A 17,842-nucleotide genomic window follows, 5' to 3' on the forward strand; every position below is an offset into this window, starting at 1 on the left:
TGAAGACACAGGTAGATTTTCTAGACTGTACCGATTGCACCTTGCAAAATGTGTGCAGTACTGAGGCCTCTAAGGATAACTAGGATTATATATAAATATAATATTTGTATAACATTATATACAAATATAATATTTGTATAAAACAAATAAAAAGGGTTTATTTGTTTGCTGATGGGGCATGGCTTCTCCCTGCCACAGGGATACAACCAAGATAGACTTGGACATTTACGTTCCCTCCCATATGCTACTTCTGTGAACTACATTTTATTGTATTTATTTTTACTGGTTAAATACGGAACCCCTTCAAAAGCAAGTGTTAAACCAAGAAACAGCCATCGATGTCACAAGAAGTTTAACAGCCCCCCAGTGGAGCAATGCAGGTAATGTAACTTGGGCACCTGAGTAAGACACCCCAACACCTACAGCTGGGCTGAGCAGCAGATCCATCCTGCCAGAACTAGGTTCCTCACAGCCTTCAAAGCCCTCATTTTAGATAAAATGGGGGGACTCTTGCTCTGGCAAGGGGAGGGAGATGGAGAAGTGTCCTACTTTGTGCTGCAGTGCATTCAAGTCCTGTGTGAGGTCCGTGTTCTCATCCTCCAGCTCATCAGCCCTTTGCCTGACCTTGCTCACAGCTCTCTGGTACTCACGCATCTGGTTCTGGAAAAAAAAAAAGCTGAAATTAGGCCAACGGGCCAGCAAGCACAGGCAAAAACCAGCATTCTACCTTGCACGTACAGCGATAGATGCCAGAGTACTGTTGAGGCCGTGGAGGCGAGCCCAGGCAATGGAGCTGGCGTTGAGGTTGACCAGCTGGTTGCGGATGGAGGGCAAGGACATCTCGATGCTCTGCAGATCCTCCAGCAGAAGCAGGACACAGCTATCACATACTGCCAGGGGAATGCAGTGCTCAGCACGGGGCCCTCTCCCAGGGCTTCCCGCACCTCGTTCCCCAGCACTGCAGGACACTGACCTTCACACCTCATGCTGTCTGGGCCGTTGGCCACCGGGATCTCGTAGTCATGCATGCAGACGTCGCACTGCTTCCCCGTCAGCCCGTTGGAGCAGGTGCACTCCCCGGTGCGTGGGTCACAGGAGCCCCCTCTGCACTCACACTCTGCCAAGTGTAACAACAGGGAAAGGCCCGTGTCATCACTCTGTGCTGGTGCCACGCCGGAGGGAGGGGAAGAGGTGGTTTTATTCCAGCTGTGCAATTGCATCTCTGGATATCTACGTGCATGGCACTACCAGGGGCTTCCCCAAACAGCAGTTAGTTGTTTTCCTCCCCTAACAATCTGACAAGCACACATGCCACCAAAACCTTGTCCCACTCCTCCACGTGAGGCACCCAGCAGCAGGACTCACTTCTGCAGCCCCTCTCGCTGAAGCCCCAGTAGCCGGGGGCACACTGCTGGCAGCGCAGGCCGCTGACGCCGGGCAGGCAGCTGCACTGTCCCGTCTGCACGTGGCAGCTGCTCCCCACAGCACCGACGTCGCAGTCGCACCTCTGGCAGCCGGAGCATCCCTCGAAGCCGTAGTACCCCTCCTAGGGAAAAGCAGGTCAGCGGGTGCCCCGTTGACAGAGGGCAGGCGTGTGCCTGCACGGGCACCGTCACGGCACACAGGTGACCCTCACCTGGCAGCGGTCGCAGTGCTGGCCTGTCACCCCGGCCTTGCAGAAGCACTGGCCAGTCTGTGGGTGGCATGAGTCAGTCCCGCAAGGTGAACAGTTGCACTCTGCCAGGGAAAAGATACACCCAATTATGTGCTGAACCAAAGAGACCGGTCAGCTACTCCCCAGCCCCCTTATTCCTGACAGGGAACCCCCAGGGAACGTTTCTGACTACCACAGACCCTCACCTCTTGGACCTGCTCCAACTGACTATTTATTCCCATTGCCCTCGCCCAGGACAGCCCTTTTTTTTTCAAGCTGCTGCTCCTGAGCGGTGCTGGGAGTGGGCCGTGCACACCCACACTCCCGGGGAAGCACCAGCACCGCTGCTGCAGTAGCTGCTTGGAGCAAGACTGTTCCAGCCTGGGTGCGGCTTGGCAGCCTACAGACGGGTGGATTGGAGGTTTTGGAGTTGTGATGCTGGAGGGCACGTTTTTAGAGCTGTTTTTTTTTTTTTTTCTTTTTTTTTTTTTATCATCATCTTTAGAGGCTGCCTGTCCTGGCACGTGTGTAACTGAGCGCATGACTCATCCAGGCAATGCGCAGCTCATCCAAGGCTCTTGACATATCAAAGGTCTGCCTGTCCACCTTCTCCCCACAGCGCTTGCTGCCTGCCCCACTCACGCGTGCAGTTCTTGGCTGTCACTGCATCCCCATAGAAGCCAGGGGCGCAGACCTCGCACCGTGCACCGGCTGTGTGGTGCATGCACCCCGTGCAGGCACCCGTCAGGGAGTCACAGCTGCTGAAGAGCATGTTGGGATCCGTGTTCCTGCTGCAGTCGCAGGGCTGGCACGAACTGCCAATCACCAAGGGATTGCCGTAGTATCCTGGGGCACACCTGGAGAAACACAGCAAGTTAAAACACAGCCAGGGCACTGCAGGGATCCTCAGAGCTCTTGCTGGCACCACACTTCAGTCTTGAGCAATTATAAGAGTGAGGGCATCCAACACTTGCAATTGATGCAGCCCTCTGGGATCTCAAAGCACTTTGTGTTTTCCCTTAGGATACCCCAGTAAGGTGCCTTTATCACAGGCTGCAAGTTAAGGCAGAGCCCAGCTAAGCAATGCAGCCCCAGTAACACAATTTATCAGCAGTAAAGAGAGCCATGGGGTATCTGCAGGCTGAAAGGGACTGAAAGGATTCCTGCCAGAGCAAATCACACTGGGGGCAAGGCCACTGTTCCCTCTGCAGTTTCTACTAGAACAACTTTTGTTCTGCCACGGCATGGGACTAGCGTGGCTGTGGCCCCAGAAACATGGGTGCCACCACCCTTACCGCTCACAGTTGGGTCCCGCGTAGCCCGGCTTGCAGAGGCACTGCATGTTGGAGCCCTTGCGGACACAACCGACAGCAAAACTGCAACGACAAGGGGTGAATGGGAAGGTGCAGGCACCTCACTGACGTGGTGCCGGGGGGTCAGTTACTTGGTGTGGACTGCTGGGACCTCGGGCAGGAGAGTGGGTTTGGGGCCACGGACAAGGCGCACCCCCCAGCACCAAACCAGTGCCCTGACGTGGGCCAGTCTGGTTCCCAGCAGTTAAATGGGGAGGGGGGGCAAACAGGCAATTCTACTCAAGGGTGCTCACTTGTTGGAGGCAACGGAAAGAGGACATGGACATCCGACACACTGCAGGGACCCTTCAGCAGAGTGGCTGCCCACGTAGCCGTCCTTGCACCGCTCGCAGTGATCTCCTTCCGTGTTGTGCTGGCAGTTCTGCAAGGACAAGGCAGGCTGCGGGCTCAGCACTGACAGCAGGAAACAGTGGCTCGCACAGACAATTCCCCACCAGATATCTGAATGCTTTGGTCCTTCCTCTTTCCTAAAACTGTTTTTCACCTGAGGCTGACCCTGAGTGGGACCACCCCTGAAATGGCACGTGCAGCTAATGCTCTGATTCAAGCGCGGTCCCACTGATGCAGTTTGCACGTGAAGAGCTTTTTTAATCACACACTACAGCTCTTCCAAGCCCAAAATACCATGCTGGTGCACTGTTTACTTACAAGGCATATCCCAGACCCTGGCAGGCACTGATCTGAGTGGCCATTGCAATGACATGGGATGCATTTTCCCAAAAATAGCCCCTTGGTGTCCCTGTAGTAACCTGGCGCACATTCCTGAGGAGAGAGGAGAAGACAGAGACGTGAAAAACAGCCTGACAAAGCAGAGACTGATTTAGTTTCCATGACAGAATTTCCACAGGGCTGTATAGATAGAGAAGAGATTAAAAGCAAACAAAGATTTTTTCCATGCAGCTCTTTTCCATTCCTCATCAGTAAGAGATAATTGCACAGGCAGTAGGACCTACTCCAAGATACTGCTAGAACTTGATTTTGGTCTTCAACACCTGAACAATTTCCCCATCCAGCCTTTTCCAAGAGGCCAGATGCAGCTAATTCATGTCTCCCCAGTGTGCTGTGCTATGGTGGAAGGGAAGCTGTGAGCAGGCTGGTGCGGAGGAGCTTGAGAGATGTTGTTCCTTCCTCAGACACAAACTGAGCTGCGATTAAAATTGAAGTCCTCAAGGGTCAATGATCCAAGCCCCATGGACTGCCACCTGCAGCAAGCACGACGGGTGTCTGAGGCCCCAAATGGTGGCTGTTCAACTACTCTCTGCCTGGAATGGCGCGTGCCCTTTTGCCCCTACCTGGCAGGAGTCTCCCTGGTAGTTAGCTGGGCAAAAGCACAACTCCACGTTGCTGGCTTGGATGCCCGTAGCTGTATCCGTTGCAATCTCCAGGACCACACGGCGCAGGGACACAGATGAGGAGAGTTGTGAGAAGAGTGCCCGTATTTGCAGCTGCTCCAGGTTTGCCAGCACCATCATGAGCTCCTCTCTAGACACAGGGTTGTGCGTCTCCGTGTGCCTGAAGTTACCCTAGTGGGAGAAGACCTGACATTACTGACAGAAAATATAAGCCTGTATTTTGTTCCAGGCACTTGGACATCCAGCCTAACCTTCACTTCCCTGCTGTTGGGATGTCTCCCCTTTGCACAGGTAAAACAGTTCCCGGATTTTCACAGCCAGTTCTGCTGCAATAGGCAGCAATAAAAATACTGAGCTAAACAATCCTCCCTTCTGCCTACATGCTAGTCTTGTCCTTTCAGTAGCATCTGAACACAACGTGGTACACACGTGTGCAAACTCACCTCCACCAGCTGCAGCTGACCTTCATGTACTCCCCCTGGGGATGGGTAGGAGCCTTCCAGAAACATGATGCTCATCTGATTTCCCTGGGAACAGCAAGAAAAGTGTCAGTCACCACCTCATCCTGCTCACAGTAGCACGAGTCACCAGAGAATTTCTCGGGCTGCACCTTCAGGATCACGTCGGGGCGGGACTCCATTGGAATGAAAACGTCGCCCCTCCGGGGGTCGGAGTGGAGCTCGTAGCGCAGGTACCCACCGTATGAGGAAACCTGAGGGAGAAACAAATCACATACGTTGCTGCAAGTCCACACCAGGACCTGAGTCAGAGCTGTCTGTGCTCAATCACGAGTGAGCCATGCCTGCATGCTTGTGGGCACGCTGCTGGCATGCACGTTGGTGTTGTCAGGGATGTGTGTGGCTGCTGGTCCCGCTCTCACTGTGTTCTTACCCGGTCCCCGAGGTAGGAGCTGGGCGCAACCCAGTAGAGCTCCTGATAGGCATCTGGGAGGTTCTTGAGATCAGCGCGGAGGAGCTGCTCCTGCAGGCTCAGGGATGTTGGCACTTCCTGGCGGTCACTGCTCAGCAAGAGCCACCCGTTCATGTCGACGAACTGCAGGGAAAGAACAACCATATGTGTTTTCCAGAGAGCCCTCACTGTGGCCTGCTGGAGCTACAAAATGTATTTGGGCGCTGACGCTTTCCAGTATAGCTGAAAGGATGCCAAGAGGGTCACAACCTCCCATGCATCTTGATGAAGCCACTGGGAAGCTGAGCTCCAGCCCCACGTGGCATAACCCTACTATGCCTTTCCACCCTACGAGGCCCCAGGGACCAGGAAAAGGGGCTGAAAGTGGGAGATGGGCACAGGATGACAAATAACCTTCCTCACAGCCTGTCTTCTAGAGGGTTAAGATCAGTGTGGGATGGAGACCCCGAGGCAGCAGAGAGCCAGGCAGATGGGAACACAACTCATCAGCCCCCTTACCTCGGCTCTGTACTTCTCAGCGCTGCGGCAGCGATCGGTCGCACCGAAGCAGAAACACTTGGTGCAACCCTTGGGGTTACTGGCGTCCAAAGAAAATGTCCCCAGGCGGCACTGGTCACACCTCGGGCCCTCCACATTTTCCTGGAAGACAAGCAAAGCTCAACAGTGTCAGCAGCTCCTTGCTAGGCCTTAGCAGAAGACAGAGACAGCTGTATGAGTGGTACGGACTGCCTGGCTCCCCAGCAACTGCCTGATAAGTGAGCCCTTGCAGCCAGGAAAAATAGGGAAAAGAAGCTCTTCAGGGTGTTCTGAACAAACTACTCCTTGAGTCCAGCTCCCTCTTGGCCCACCAGACACCCGTAGCCCCCCATGCTGAACATTTTGCCAGAGCAAGGAGACTCGAGCCGAGCAGAAATGCACCACGTGAAAATGCTGAAGGACTGACCTTGCAGTGACACTGCCCTGTGACCGGATCGCACGTGCTCGCTTCCGTGCCAGCTGGGTGGCAGTCGCAGCGCTGGCAGTTGGGGTAGTGGTAGTAGCCGGGGGCACAGAGGTCGCACTGACGCCCTATGACATTGGGCTTGCACCTGCACAGGACACATGATGCAGCATTAGAAACCTCACACGCTGCTGTGTGAGGATCAGTTGGATTTTTTAGAGCTTCATCCGTGCTGGCAGGGACACAGTGCTGACAAGGACTTCCCCATCCTGTCTGTTTCCTCCCTGCAGCCTGCCAATGCGTCCAGTCACTCCCCCGGGGACTGGAGAAGCTGCCAGGTGTGCCCTGGGCAGGGACAGGGCTCCCTCACCTGCACTGCCCGCTGTCCACATCGCAGCCCGGCTCTGTCAGCTCCTGCACGCCCTGCCGAGAGCAATTGCAGTCCTCGCACCCGATGAGGGGGTGGCAGCCAAAGGTCTGGGGCTCACAGACAACGCATTCTGGCTTCAGGGTGTGCGGAGGGCAGATGCATTGCCCCGTCACTTCGTCACAGAGACGTGTCCCACAGTCACAGGCTGGAAGAGGCAGAAAGAAGCTGTGTTTAGGAGGGCAAGACCCAGGCAGCCAAAGGCAAAACAGCCAGAGCAGGAGACAGGACAACTTACGCCTGCAGTTGGGGAAGCCCCAGTAGCCGGTGGCGCAGCGGGAGCACTCTCGCCCGATGACGTTGGACTTGCAGGGACACTGCCCACCGAAGGGCTCACACTGGCTGCCCCGTGCCCCGGCCTCATGGCACTGGCAGGGCTGCGCCCCGTTGTTGTAGAAGAGGGACAGGGAGATGGCAGAGTCGCGGCAAAACCTTGACGATGTGCTGGGACTGCAGGGAAAGGCAGGAGGAGTCACTCTGGCATGCCCTCCCAACCTTCCCACCACCCCAAAATCCATCAGGATGTCCCACAGAGACACCGAACTGGTGGGATGGAGAGCCCTGTGACACTGAGATCCCCCAAACACCCCTGGGTTTGGTCAGTAGATAAGGAAAGCATTAACCAGAGCCCTCCCCTGCCACGCACAGTGCCTGCAAAGGCAAAAGGCTGTTGCTTTCTGTGGAGCATGCAGCACTCGTACAGCAGAGCAGCCACCCAAAGCCTCACTTGATGTAGAAGCTGTTAATGCCACAGCTGCTGATGAAGTCATAGGACTTGTCCAAGGGTTCCTCCTGCAGGTACTGAGAGCTGTAGCTGTCTTCTGGCACCACAAGGATGTAATCCTGCAGCAAGGACAAGATGGGTGAGGCTGAGCTGAGCTGGACAGATGTGAATCCTGCCCACAATTCTACGCCACTAGCACTGGAGATTGCAACTTTCAGAGGCAGTTCAGAAACTGAGGATGGTGGGAAACATTCTTATGGTGACACAGATGCAAAAATCCCCAAGCCCTGCTGGAGCCTGGTTCAGCATGCCAACGGGCTTCCCAGAGTGAGACTCACCAACCACAGCTGCTTGCCCTCTGGCACTCGAACCACCACAGTCAGATCATTATCAGTAACGTCCAGGATAATCTGGTCCTCAGAAACTACCAGGCTCCGGCACCCATAGCCATGGGGACAGAAAGTAGCATTGGTCTGACCTGAATAAACAACAAACCTCTTGGTCTCGCATTTCCCTTGCAGACCCCACCACATCCTCCCAGTCTGAAAGAGCTGAGAGTCTGTCTTCATGCTTACATTCCTCAGAGAACCCAGTTATTCTCTAGCAAGAAAACTTTCTGGGACCCCTCTTATAGAGCTGCTGCCTGTCAATAGCTTTCCCCAGGGCTCTGCTCATCTCACCTTGCCAGATGCGCCCCCCGTTGATTAACACTTCCACAGGGAAGGTGGGGTGGTTGGGCTGGTAGTAGTGCAGGATGAAGGCGTAGCGTCCCAGGTTCTGAATCTGGCTGTTGAACACAACAGCATCCTGGCCCCAAACATGAGAACAGAGAGACAATAAATAAATAAATAAAATTAAATCTGATGCCCGCACTTAGGCCTGCTTGTTTTTCATTTACTATTGCACAGACTTGTGCTCCTACTGCACAACTGTCAGGTAACAGTCAGACATTTGGTGAATCAGCCTCCCTTTCCTCCTCACTCCCCTTTCTAACAGTACCACCTGCACAGCTGGGAGTCCAATAAAACAAGCAGGGCAGGAGGGAGGTAAGACAGGAGAGCCCACGGGAATTACAGGTTCAGGGACAAGTTTAAAGTCCTGATTAAATTCGGAAAAGACTAACTGCTAAATTGTTAAAGCTACCGAATAAAGAATGAAAACTGTTCCATGCCCAGCTGTCCAGTGTTACAGCACCACCACAAAAGCCCACCCCACGCCCACGCTGCTACCTGGGGCTGTTGCAGGAGGATGAGTTTTGCAGCAGGGTCCACAGCTGTGGGAGGCCGAGGTGCAGGCTCCAGCGGGACCCCGGCTGGAACCACATGGACTGCCTGAGCCAGGGGGACATCAGAGGCAATGGGCAGAGCCTGCCCCCCCTCCAAAATGATTGACTGGGAAAGCTTCATAAACCTTGAGGGAATGCAGGAACTGCTGCAAAAGAAGAAGATGGGATGTTAGGAGAGAGGCTTTGCTGATCCTGGCAGGATAAGCACACCCTATAACACCTTTAGGATTATGAAGGACGCCTGCGGAGGGAGAACTTTCTACTGGAACCTGGAGCTCTGGGACACACGCTCAGCAGGAAGAACAAAAATTTTGCAAAGGCTAATTCATGTGCAAATATTTATTTAGGGCAGCATTAAGAATTTGGATATAGTGAGTGTCCCTTGCCATATGTGAGCAAGCACAAGAAAGCCTGTTCATGATGACAGCTGAGGATCTGCCCCAGGAAGCAACGTGGTGTTTATGGAAAGGAGCTGCTGCCTGACTTCCAGTCTTTGCTCCATCACTGCCTGCTTGGTGGCCATGGGTGAGGAGCTTCACTGCAGCCTCCTACACCAGAGATTTCTTTCTCCAGTGGCAAGAATTTAAGAGGGCTTTTGAGAATAGCCACATTCACACTAAAATCCCGAGGGATTCTGTTACCTGTTGGATGAGAACGTGCCATGGACGCTGATGCAATGCACCTTTGGCTCGACAAACTCCATGGTGAACTGAGCAGCGGGTACGAGGTACACCTTGTGCTGTAGGGCATGAGAAAGAGGGACAATTGGTTACACAACAGCCTTTGCCACTGTGACTCCACAGCAGCTTTGGAGTCCACCTTTAGCATACTGAACACCCCCCTTGTCAGACATGTTGGCTAATGCACAGCAGGCTGCACCCCTGCTTACTGCCCCTCCTTCCCTGGTACAAGCCCTACGGTGTTTAGGAGCTCCATGTATTTATGGGCTTCTTCTATCCTCAGCTAAGCAATCACGAGAATGTCTCCAGGTAAAATGGGAAGAGGCACTGTCACATTGCTCAGAGCCTCCTCTGCAAAGGGCAGCTTCTTCTGACCACCTTCTCCCAAACCCACGTCTCATGATCTATTTCACAACACTGCTGAGCACACTCTCCACCTTGGACTGCTCATGACTCAGATGGAGATCTAGTGTCCAGCCCAGTGAGGAGCAGAAAGCCCTTCTACAGAGTAGGTGCTGCTCCTGCCTCTCCTCCTTGCAACCTGCAAACAGAGCTGCCCTCACAGGGAGCCTTACCAGGAAGAAGTCAGCCAGATCAGCGATGAACCGAATTGTGGCCTCCGAGGTAAGTTCAAAAGTTGCCAAGCGGCTCTGGGAATCTACAGCAATCCCTCGACAAAGGAAACTGGGAGACAAACACAGATTTTGAGGCCAGCCTTGAGCAGGGTCATGATCTATTTCTTGTCTTGCCAGCTATATGTCCTGAAGGCATTTATACAAAGTCCCTGTAAATCTTTTTTGATGCCTTTTCTGGCAAATCATAAGAGTGAAGTTTCCCAAGGACAGCCCAGACATTTGTTTCCTATTGCAAAGGTTGCAGTCTGAAATCAGACACTTCTATTGTAAGGGACAGTGTTTGACCTGCACCATCAGCTCCAATAAACCTGCTGTAGGCTGTTCCCTAAATCAGGGCCCCTAACAACATACCCAGCTGTAAAAGGGAGCAATACATCTCTTGGCAGAGGTACTACAGGACTACGCCGGCACAGGTAGTATTCCAGGGGTACCATGTAGTTTCCAGGGACAGCCAGTCACTAAAACTGTGTCCAGCTAGGCTGAGTTTGGAGGTACACAGCTAAGATACACAAAGCTGCAGCATTCTTTGTTTACGTGATAAAGCAGAAAAAGCTCGACTGAGGGAGTCTGTCCTCACCACGTCACAGGAAGATTGAAACCCTTCTCTGTCTCAGAGCTGCCCATACCTGTAGACACACGGGTAGAAGGTGAAGGTGCCCTGCTGCATGGCCAGGTGTGGTGAGCTGACAGCAACGCCGACTGTCTGCAAAGCGTTGGTGTTGGCGTACTCCACCAGCAGCACGTATTGTCCGGGCTGAGCAATAGGCAGCGACAACTGGACTTCCACCTGGAGGACAGAGAGACAATTGAAGGGGGGTCTCCTGGCCCACTCCCCACAGCGAGTGCATGCAGGATGCCTGTGCTGCAAGCCAGCCTCCTCTGCACAGCCCATGCACAAGCTGGAGTTTGCACCTCTCATGGCAGGAGATATGTCACAGCACTCATTTGTGGTATTTCAAGTGATCCTGATTCCAAAGGTGTTCACAGCTTTACTCTTCAAATCGATCTCCCTTTGCCCCTGTGGAGCAGTTACTGCTCAGTGAATCAGGACAGGACAACCCATATTCAAAGGCACGTGCTGCTTGTTTGCTCAGAGAGATTTGTTCCAGATTTACACCTTGAGGTTTGTCTTTCTGTGTTCTTTTGGCTGCAGAGTATCATCACTCTGCTACCTGCAAGCTGTAGACTCTCAGGGAACACTCTGGGGGTACAAGGAGAGACTGAGGGGACGAAGTGAGCACAGTACTTGTGCAAGGAGTGGAACAGAAGTGCTACTCACATCGTTGCCGCTGCACGTCGCCATCCAGGGATGGAAAAGTGTGAGCTGCTCCGTGGGACACCCTCTGGGTAAGCGGTTATCCAGCCTGCACACCGCGTCCACCCCGGACACCGCAGGGAAGCCGTCCACAGACAGGTACTTATACAAGAGGCAGCTAAAAGCATTGAGAAAGAATTTGGAAAGTACTGCTGTTAGATCAAAGTTGTAAGAGTCAAGAGCACCCGTGTGACAGGATCCCAGCAAGATCTGAAGAAGGCTTTGGTCCAACATGAGGGCTCCAGCTCCCGAAGGAGCATCTCGGGGTAGCGTGGAGCAAGACAGGGTGTATTATAGGGCCACCAAGGGCAGTAACAACAAAAAGCTTCTCCCCTTGCAATGTTCTTTATACTGATGATCACTGCAACTAGTGGAGGGGACAACTAATGTCCAGAATCCAAGCAGCCTTCCTGCCAACATGGACAGAGAGGTCCTGGGCACTGGGAACACATTCCAGCATAGCAAAGGGGCTATGGTCTTATCAATCATGGCAAGATGTTATCAAACATGGCAAGTACTCCACAAAGCAGTTTTACTGCATTCAGACCCTCGCAGAATGTGGACTGTGTGTATGTCTTGACCTGTATGTCTTGACCTGTATGCCAAGAGGAGCTAGAGAGTAGATCTCACACAGCACAAAGACGTGGGGACTCTTACTTCTGGGTAGCTTGTTCTGGGGCTGGCTGGTATGTACATGGCTCCGTGACCTTTAGCTGCAGGATTGGAGCTTCATAGTATGAGCTGGGCAGCAACACCAGATAGTCCTAGGAGGAGAAATAGGAGAGTTAGTTCTGTTTGGGACACCTGCCCCCGGGGAGCTACTGAAGTTCCCCATGGTGGACGGAGTGCAGGGACTGCTCCTTACCAGCAGCACACCCTCTGCTTCAACAACCAGAGACCAGGTGTTGGGGTTGAGTACGAATGGCTCCCCAAAGCTGTTCTGGGGGACGGTGACAAAGGCTGGCTCTGTGCTGGGTGCAAAGACAATCTGCTTGGTCTGCTCTGTACCTGGAGTGAGAGGGACAAGAGGCTGTGAGGGCATCGGGGAGGAGATGGGAAGCCTGCGGCTGCAAATCAGAGGTTATGCTGAGGGGAGTGGCTCTGTAATGCAGCAGGGAGTCCTGGGCTCCTGCTCTTTTGGTGCTGCTGTAGCAGAGGCACCACAATCCTACACCAACCCGTAACAGAGGCATCCACTCTAAATCTACTCAGCAGCTTAATGGGAGAAAAAAAATGATCTCTGCAATCCTTGATGATAATCCACGGCTCTCACAGTGTGCTCTGCCTCCCTGGACTGCAAAGCACAGAGTACTGCATTCCAAAGAGCAGTTTGCCTGCTAGAGAAGGAAGTTCTCTGTGAAGAATTTATTCTGAGACAGACAAAAAGAATTGCCCAGGTACACTTTTCCTTAGGGGTATTCTCACCCCAGCTCCACGGGCAAGATACCTGCCTTCTGGCAAACTCTCAGCCCCTCAGTCTGTGCTCCTTTCTTGCCAGCAATAAACTCTCTGTGCCTGAGATTTAGACATTGATTTTAACTGACAGGACAGAAGAGATTTTAGTCCTGATCCTGCTGCAGTTCAACAGCTCCATGGCTCAGCTGACACATTTCTGTAACCTTTGAATTCATTAACTTTGGATGCAAAAATGAAAACAGCACCTAGGAGCAGACTGCCTGCCTGTTTACAGTCTCAGGAGGGTTTTGAAGCACACAATTAAGAAGGATTCACTGAGTGTGGCTGCATGGGGAGCAGATGAGATGAAGAAGTGGAGAATGTCACACTGACAACCCTAGTATGGTACACGGGCATCAAGGCATAGTGCAGAGGGTCAGAAGCTATAGCGAGGACTTGTGCTGCTGCTGGGGTAAGGCAGCCTCTTCTGTGTGCTAGGTCTGCAACACACCTGGCACCGGCTGAGGCCAAGCCCTCACTTTCTCAGATGGGAAGCAAAGGTGAGGATGCAAGGAATGAAGAGATTTCCCTCAACAGGCAATGGGACAGATTTCCTGAGCAGCTGAAGTGTGACATCCCTTTGACTGGATGCACAACTCAAACTGAGAGGGGTTGTGGAGGCGGGGCAGGACAAATTGGGCAGTAGATTATATACCTGGAAAAGGCTTCCCTGTTTGCAAGCCACATCTTCTCACTTATCTTCTTCAAGCAGGGAGAGAGAGAATGGTTCAATCTGTCCTTTCAGTTTCTTTCCAAGTCACTTGTCTTTACCATCAGAAGCCCATTCTACCCAGGCAGTGTTTCTGGAGCCAGTTTGGCCTACCAAGGAAGCTGCCCTCCTAGATCCCATTGCTGCTGTATTGGTCAGGCAGTTTGCCTTCAACACTACAAAAACCAAGTGTTGCCTTTGAGCAAAGAGGGAAACCCATCATGAGGCAAATGAGCTCTGCTGCTGGATAGAAAAGATTAAATACTTCCAGACCTTTGGTCAGATCCTGAAGCATGAGTGTGGCTCATGCTTCTCTGGGCTTTCTGCTGTGTGGTATGGCTATAAAAATAACCAGCTTTTTTTTTTTTTCCCCCTCAAAAAAGGTAGAAAAATAATATCTTGGCATTTCAAACCTTGCATATGATATCAAAGGCAAAACATTTTCTGTGTCAGTTTAAGACAGAGGACAGAACTTCACACTGATACATTAGTTAGCTGATGTCAACAGCCTTGTACAGGAGGACAATGTCACTGCAGAGTTAGAGGGGTAAAAATAATCAGCCAGCTGTGCCCTAAGGCACTTGCATGGCTTCAGCTCTGTCCCCATGCAATGTTGCTCACACTGATTCCCAGAATAATCGATTCCCAGGTCTCTAGGCTTGTTCAGCCATCTTTTGGTGTCTCGTCTTCCCCTCCAGCAGCTCATGCCTTGGTAAGAAACTAACCACCTGAGTGCATAGCCTGTATAACACATGCAATTCCAAGTCACTTCCAAAGCTTGCACTCTGCAAAGTCAGCAGCCTGGCTTGAGAGAAGCACAAGGCAAGGGCAGGCCTGCCACATGAGGGCATCTGTGAAATAAAACCATGCCCAGCAGCCAAAGTTTGGATCCAGCTCCCAGCATTTGGCCTGTTCTGGTTTTGTGGAAACTCAGCTCAGTTCTGCCTGGGGCACTGAGGCGATTCTGACCCTTGCTGGAGAGACTGCACCTAGCTGTACAGCAGCCTTACCCAACAACAGCCTGGCTGACAACAGTCCTCAATGCACAGCCCCAGGACTGGGACCAGCCTGCCACTGCTTCGTTAAATAAAGGGGGCTGCAGGCTGAAATCAGCCTTTGAGTTGGAAAGGCAGGACTAATGGGATAAAGCCGTATGGAAATGTCTTCTGGAAAGGATGATGCAGAAGGTTGCCTGGGATGGGGAGGAGGTGGCGATGGTGCAGGGGAGCAGGGCAGTCTGGGATCCTTACCTCTCCTTCGTGGCTGATAAGCTGTAATTTTGCCATACACAGTGGCCCCTCCTGAATTAATATACCTCAGGATGACATGGAACAGATAGAGCTCTGCCTCCTTCACGTCTACAGTGACTCTGATTTTATTCTGCAAAAAGCAAAAAAGCACATGGGGCACATGTCACTGGGAGGCCAGCTCCTGGCCGCTCACCCACGCTGCGGGAGAGCCTGACCCGCCTGCCTGCCTGCCTGCCTGCCTGCCTCGCTTCCCCCTCCCTTGCTACCCCAGGGCACAGCACTGGCCGGCCGTCTGGGATGGGTACGCTTGGGATGGGCACACTTGGGATGGGCACACCTGGGACAGGAGAAGGGGGTGGAGGAGTAGTGTCGCAGTGTGGGATGCTCTGAGTTAGGCTAGAAGCGAAAAATGCACTTACAGTTGTCACAAACATTAAACTTTCCTTCCTCAACGACCGAGACCCTCCCTTCCACACTGGCGGGCCCCCGGCTGACGTAGCGGAAGACGAGGCGGAAGAGGTCGGGGGAAGTCACATTGAGGGTCACCACTACCTTGGGCTGGTGGAGAGAGAAAGGGGAGAGAAGCAGAGCACACCTTCAATTACCTCCACCGCCGACAGCCACCAGCCTAAGCGCAGCCGCTCGGCTCACTGCTCCCAAAGCGACATGCCACAGCGCAAGGAGAAGACAAGCACATCGGCCCTGCCTTGCCACGCTGTCCCTTCCAGGGCCACCCACGGAGGGAACAAACTGCTGTCAGGAGTTGGGTGGAGAGGCTCCAACCCCACGGGGAAGATTCTCTGGCACAGCGGGGTCATTCGGCTATCCTGGGGCACACGCCGTGCCAGAGGAGAGGTTTTAAGAAGTTGTTTTTCTCATCTGCGCGTTGCTTCTGGGCTTTGTGACATAACCAGCTAGCAGGGACCAAACCCTGAAGCTCCTGTGCTTACAGGTCTCTGACCAGATGCCTACAGAGAAGGCTACAAATGGAGCTGGTGCCTCATCCCCAGAAACCCGCAGCGCTACGAACTAGTGGTGCCAAGGGAACGTGCCACTGAGGGACGTGTCAGCCCTTCGCCTGTCTGGACACTGTTTGGGAAGGTACCAGCTAAGTAGATGCTTCATCCTACTCGTTTTAAAGAGATCTAAGCACCTGCTTAAATACCCTTCTTCCTAAAGAGTGAAGCAGGGGCTATGCCTGGGGAGACTCCCTGAAGCTCCAGTTACACACCTGCTTCCCACTGGAGAGCAAACTGGAAGGACCTTGCAAAGAGCAAACTACACGAGAGACCTGCCAGCAGAAAGCCATGAGCTTGACCTTCTGCCAAGGCCTATTTCTATCTCATTGCCAACGCTGGATGCAAAACAAAGCTACGAGCTTGAGCATGAGCTTCATACTTAAACCTTAAGGCTAGGGTTTTCTCAAGGCAGCCTACAGCAGTTTGTTGCCTAGCTCTTATGTACAAATTCAACGGGAAATGGCTCATATTTTTGTCCCCTCTGTTATTTCACTTAAGCATGTAAAAAGCCAAGAAAACTGAAAGTAAATGCACCAGAATAAGGACCATCTTACATGGGACAAGACTGTCAGAGAATCACTGCCCTGCACCCCATCCCCAAACACGCACACAGGTGACGCTTCTGCAGGTGCCATGCAGAAGAAGGATCCACCCAAGAAAAAAAAATAAAAGAAAGGTCAACAGATGAAGTAGCTTCATCTGTGGGGCTCAGACAACTCCCGGTTAGTGTAAACCATCATTATGGCAAACCATCTATCAGCAAGAGCAGAGGCAGACCAGTAACAAGAGATCCAAGCCAGACATGGCAGCAAAGAAGGATCTAATTTATTTTTGGAAAAGGGAGAGAAGGTTATGCAGAGAGATGCAGGAAAGAGCAGAGTCAGATGGAATAGCCACAAGGAAACCCAGATACAGTGTTTACAGACATCCCTGTAAGTAATCACCAAGCTACCACCTTTATCTAACCGGATTAGGATGTCAGGGGACTCCCAGTTTAGGATCTTTCCCCTCATCAGTCTATGCTGTCCCTAGCACTACAGGAAATATCTGCACAAACAGGCTATATATATTCCCTGTGCTGTTTATGTTGGCTGTCATGTGACTTTGGGGGTTTGAGAAGCACTTGGGGTAAAAGATGTGTGCCAAAAGCACGTCAGCTCTCCACCAGCCACATCCTCTGCAAGGGGAGCTGGGCTGGGCCGGAGGCAGCAGGCGTACCTGGATGGAGGACATCTGCGCGTATCCTCGCCAGCTGAACCCCTCAAACTCCAGGGGGTTGTAGCCAAAGCGCACGGCCCGGCCAGCTGGCGTGGTCCCTTCCTCCAGCTCAAATTTCAGGTGGTGAAGGTCAGGGAAATAATGGTCCCGGGCAGGTCTGCGGAAGAGAAGGAGCACCGTTACCTAGTTATCTGGAAGGAAAAGCTCCTGACCCGCTCACCAATGTTCCCTTGAGCCTTTTGAGGTGTTAGATGTTAGTGATGGACCCTTCTGCATGCCACCCCTTCGGGCAGGACAGCTCTGCCATGCACGTGGCTGATGTGGCAGCAGCCCGGAGGGTCAGGTCCCGATCCCAGTGGTGGCAGAGGCCACCAGCCCCGAGGTAGCGAACGAGAGGGCACCCTGAGGTGCTAGCAGCTTACTGAGTGCAGGTGGGGCCGCGTGTGCTCTGACGGCAGCGACAGGCTCCGCTCCGCTCCTCGCAGGATGGCCCCAGGGACCCGCCAACGTCGCAGCGGCAGCCTGTGGGCAGGAAGCGCCTGTTTACATTCCCCCCGTGCTAACGAGCTCCTGGTCCCTAATCAAAGGCGCGCCCCAGCGGGTGGGGAGGCTGGGGCCACTATTTTTATTCCATTGTATCCGTTTTCATATTGGCCCTGGCCCCACTTGGACCAGCTCCTCTTCCACCTCAGCGCCGAGCTATTTCCAGACGGCTGCGGGAGTAACAAGGTCTGCAAACCCTCACGGCCGGGTGCCGCAGCCCTGCCGCCAGCAGCAGCCTCGCTCCCTCTTCCCAGCCCTTCCGGGACCGTGTGGGGCCAGCCGACAGCGGCCGGATCTCCTCCTTCCTCTCTTCCCATGGGCACCATGGAGAGC

At 53.1% G+C, this 17,842-nt stretch overlaps 1 protein-coding gene across 4 annotated transcripts in view; it reads right to left on the minus strand.

The window, feature by feature from the left end:
* Positions 1-17,842, minus strand: part of LAMA5 (laminin subunit alpha 5) — an 85,038-nt gene that overhangs the window by 12,949 nt on the left and 54,247 nt on the right. For 2 of the 4 annotated variants that reach the window (XM_068700782.1, XM_068700780.1), the window contains exons 21-50: positions 17,389-17,488; positions 16,967-17,123; positions 15,149-15,287; positions 12,181-12,323; positions 11,973-12,079; positions 11,280-11,433; positions 10,627-10,787; positions 9,941-10,049; positions 9,327-9,424; positions 8,630-8,831; positions 8,081-8,207; positions 7,739-7,878; positions 7,404-7,519; positions 6,915-7,126; positions 6,620-6,824; positions 6,253-6,397; positions 5,808-5,948; positions 5,271-5,432; positions 4,990-5,091; positions 4,823-4,906; positions 4,320-4,550; positions 3,676-3,789; positions 3,261-3,388; positions 2,950-3,030; positions 2,297-2,511; positions 1,637-1,737; positions 1,366-1,546; positions 974-1,117; positions 739-890; positions 550-660 (exon numbers count right to left, since the gene is read on the minus strand). In XM_068700782.1, the coding sequence (XP_068556883.1) occupies positions 550-660; positions 739-890; positions 974-1,117; positions 1,366-1,546; positions 1,637-1,737; positions 2,297-2,511; positions 2,950-3,030; positions 3,261-3,388; positions 3,676-3,789; positions 4,320-4,550; positions 4,823-4,906; positions 4,990-5,091; positions 5,271-5,432; positions 5,808-5,948; positions 6,253-6,397; positions 6,620-6,824; positions 6,915-7,126; positions 7,404-7,519; positions 7,739-7,878; positions 8,081-8,207; positions 8,630-8,831; positions 9,327-9,424; positions 9,941-10,049; positions 10,627-10,787; positions 11,280-11,433; positions 11,973-12,079; positions 12,181-12,323; positions 15,149-15,287; positions 16,967-17,123; positions 17,389-17,488 (4,262 nt within the window). Of the gene's footprint in view, positions 1-549; positions 661-738; positions 891-973; positions 1,118-1,365; positions 1,547-1,636; positions 1,738-2,296; positions 2,512-2,949; positions 3,031-3,260; positions 3,389-3,675; positions 3,790-4,319; positions 4,551-4,822; positions 4,907-4,989; positions 5,092-5,270; positions 5,433-5,807; positions 5,949-6,252; positions 6,398-6,619; positions 6,825-6,914; positions 7,127-7,403; positions 7,520-7,738; positions 7,879-8,080; positions 8,208-8,629; positions 8,832-9,326; positions 9,425-9,940; positions 10,050-10,626; positions 10,788-11,279; positions 11,434-11,972; positions 12,080-12,180; positions 12,324-14,729; positions 14,860-15,148; positions 15,288-16,966; positions 17,124-17,388; positions 17,489-17,842 lie in introns of all 4 variants that reach the window. The other 2 variants (XM_068700783.1, XM_068700781.1) reach the window with 2 other exon arrangements.

This window comes from Anas acuta, chromosome 16 (genome assembly GCF_963932015.1).
Source record: "Anas acuta chromosome 16, bAnaAcu1.1, whole genome shotgun sequence".
NCBI classification, from domain to species: domain Eukaryota; kingdom Metazoa; phylum Chordata; class Aves; order Anseriformes; family Anatidae; genus Anas; species Anas acuta.